The sequence below is a fragment of the Bombus impatiens genome, unplaced genomic scaffold, assembly GCF_000188095.3.
Source record: "Bombus impatiens unplaced genomic scaffold, BIMP_2.2 scf_0640, whole genome shotgun sequence".
In the NCBI taxonomy this organism is placed as follows: Eukaryota; Metazoa; Arthropoda; class Insecta; order Hymenoptera; family Apidae; genus Bombus; species Bombus impatiens.
In genome coordinates, this window is record NT_177059.1 from 658,735 (window position 1) to 661,918 (window position 3,184).

At 53.2% G+C, this 3,184-nt stretch overlaps 1 protein-coding gene across 1 annotated transcript in view; it reads right to left on the bottom strand.

Moving 5' to 3' along the window:
* The window catches only part of LOC100745946 (growth factor receptor-bound protein 14), a gene marked incomplete at its 3' end in the record, with an annotated part of 16,046 nt that overhangs the window by 3,339 nt on the left and 9,523 nt on the right, over nucleotides 1–3,184 (bottom strand). The window contains 1 exon segment of the mRNA XM_033322451.1: nucleotides 1–213. This exon segment is cut by the window's left edge and continues 3 nt beyond it. Coding sequence (XP_033178342.1) covers nucleotides 1–213 — 213 coding nt within the window.

Genomic DNA, 3,184 nt, shown 5'->3' on the forward strand with positions numbered 1-3,184 from the left:
TAGCCAGCAGGCGCGGGATTTTTCACTGTGAAAAGCGATGACCTTGAGCCCGGTTTCTCCACGCTCTGCGATGGTTTTGGATTTGGGGGCGACGTTGGTTGACCTGAGACAGATGCCCCAGGGGAAGGGCGCTCTGTATCTCTTCCTGGCGTTCGTGATCTTGTACACCGCGTAATCCGACAAGCGGGCGAACGGAAACGCTCGTTCGCTTTTCTGAAATCGAAATCGAAATCGTTTCGTCATCGTTCTCGTGTCATCGTCGCTACGACATCGATCGCTCTCGTTTTCGGCGCGGCGAACGCGGCCAATCTCGACCGATCGATCCTCCGTTCGATCACCGGCTCGCTCGTAATTTACGCTCGTTCGAGAGACGAAGGCGAATGCGTTTCGCCGATTCGAGGGGAAGAACGACGATGATCGAAAGGCATCGGACGGCAAAGACGCGGCCGGGATCGAATCGAAACCGGTTTGCTGGAAAGGGTAACGCCAGAAGCGCGCCAGCACTCGCGATTACAGAGATAGAGAGACGACGAGCGACAAGATTCGCGTTTCGTGCGGATAACGTTCCGTTGGGTCCCTGTTGGTCACGTGCGCCAACGCGCAACCGTCGCATCGTGTCGCACGAAAAGGAAAAAGATACGAGCTCGTGCGAACCGACGAACGGTGGCAACTGGAAGTTACGGCCGACGATCTGCCAAGTTTCAGTTTTTAGATACTCGGATCGCGAAAGACCGAACACGCGTCACGGACGAAGGTGGGAAAGAGAGAGTTCTACGGATAATACGAACGAACGACCGTGAATCGGGTGTATGTGGGCCACGCCGCCGTATTACGATTACGATAATAACGCGAGAACGTGTAACGGTAGAAGTTCGTGAAAGGAGAAACAACGGCGAAACGGAGTAGCGAAACGCGGCACCGAGAAGAGAAAACCGTGAGTAACGCGTGGACGGCTAGCCGAGTAATCGGAAACCGATTAACCGAAGCCGAGTTAATTTTCCAATTTTTCCAGACTCTTGCGTGTCTTTCGTTGCCGTTATCCGCGTCGTCCTTCTCCGTGGTATATTTCGGACAAGATTCGATCGGCGCGAGACAGCGAATTCGAAGAAAAAAAAGATTGCGGGATACTCGAACGTAATCGCTGGAATCGAGTTTTGCGAAACGTGCGTTGTGAAATAAACGCGCGATCGGTCGCTCGTTGCCACTTTTGACGCTCGAAGGATGGCTCGCGAGGACGATCGAACGCCAGACCACTTAATTTCGATTAGGCAAACGAGTATCGCGGTGCGATAGACGCGACGTTACTCTATTCGCCGCGATTCGCGCGAAGCTCGCGTTTCAACGAACTAAAGGAATTTGCAAAAATGGCTCGTCCGAATCTTACCGGCTATGGTGACGACGACGATTATGACGACGAATGCGGAGACGATACCGACCGGCGCCACTGCCGATGTCGATATCGATTTCGAGATCGACGATCGTCGACGGAGACGCCGAATCGGAGAATGGAAAAATAGACGAACAGACGCATAGGTAGAGAGAAAATTGAACGAGACGATCTCCGTGGAAAGCGAATCGTAACGACCGAATAACGAACGCGGTGAGTCTATTGTCGGTTCGCTAATACGAAGCTCTGCGTCGTGTTTCGAAACGAGGGGATTTCGGCACCGGCTCTGGTCCGATCGGTCGTTAACGGGGTCCGCCGTAAATTATCATCGGAACCTACCCTCCGCTCGATACTTTCTCCTACGTATATATGTACGCTCGCTTCTGCTCTTTTTCCCTAACGACGGCTACGAACCAAACTGCGACGATATCCGATTCGATTCGTCGTTCGTACGCAAATCCCAACGGACTTGGATCGGTTTATCGTTGGAATTCGAGATCCTCGATAAATCGCGTGTTCTCGAATCGAGCGTGAATGCGATTCGTTTTCTAGCGGTTCGCTATCCGAACTACTAGCGAACGGTCGCAGTTGGTCGTTCTATGGAGCACGGTCCGTATCGAGTTATCGCCGATCGACCGACAACGAGCAAGTACGAGCGTACACTCGCCGAAAATTTCGTTTTCGCACGACCGTCGTCTGGTCGCGTAGCGTTTTCACTTACCACCCGAGCAACGTCGAGCCACGGCGATTCGGCTTTCACGCTCGAAATCTTCGCGTAAATCCAAATGCCAAGGGAACTGGATTTCCGATCCGGCCGGTGGAAATCGACGATTTCGACGGCGAACTGGCGATACGTGTGCGTCGCGCGAACCAGCTATCCGTTACGCGATACCACCGTGTCCTTTCCGCTCGGAAATACCGACCTATCGTACCGATCGGATTTCATAGCGCTTCGCTTACAGTCGTTTCTCCTTCTGTTTCTTCTTCCCTTCTTCCTTCCTTCCTTCCTTCTTCTCCTCCTTTCCTTTCCTTTCTTCGTCCTCTCTAGCCGTACTTTTTCCTCCGCTTTCCTTTCTTTTAAAACACAAGATTCGTTCTTTTCCCTCGGATCGCAACCGCGAGAGTCGCTCGTCGTCACGACCGAGGAGACGAGCACGGAACCAAAATCACGTTCCACAAAATTCGTATCCTTGCCAACGATTTCTCTCGCGTCTTCTCCTCCGACTACGCGACAACGACGCGAACGAGGAGGCCTGCGAGAAAAGCGAGAAGCGGAAAATCAGATGGATAGACAGAGACCGGGTAGCCGACGGGCAAAATAAAGAAAGAGTGAGAGAGAGAGAGAGAGAGAGAGAGGAGTGGGGGAGGACAGGGAGAGGAAGAGAGAGAGAGAGAGAAAGAGAGACAAGAGGGATGTAGGATGGGTAGGTGGGTGTAAGAACTGGACGGGGAGGAACGAGCGATGGAGGGGTGGCACACAGAGACTGAAGCGACTACCGGTAACGAGCAGACTGCGCGACGACGCTAATCGCGTTCTTTCGTTCTCTCTTGTATCTCTCGGAACGACGAACGATCGTCGTTCTGATCGACCGATGCGGTAACGAGATGGCCGATCGCGCGATTCGAGCAACGACGGTAACGCTGATCGTGTCAAAGAGGTAATAGACACGCGCGCACGTTTACCCTTCGACAGTGTCGAAACGGCGACTGACGACTGACGGAAAGGTTTGTCGCTTGCCGGTAGCCGCCTCGTGCACGGAGACGAACAAAGATCCGAGGACTGCCGAACGATTCGAC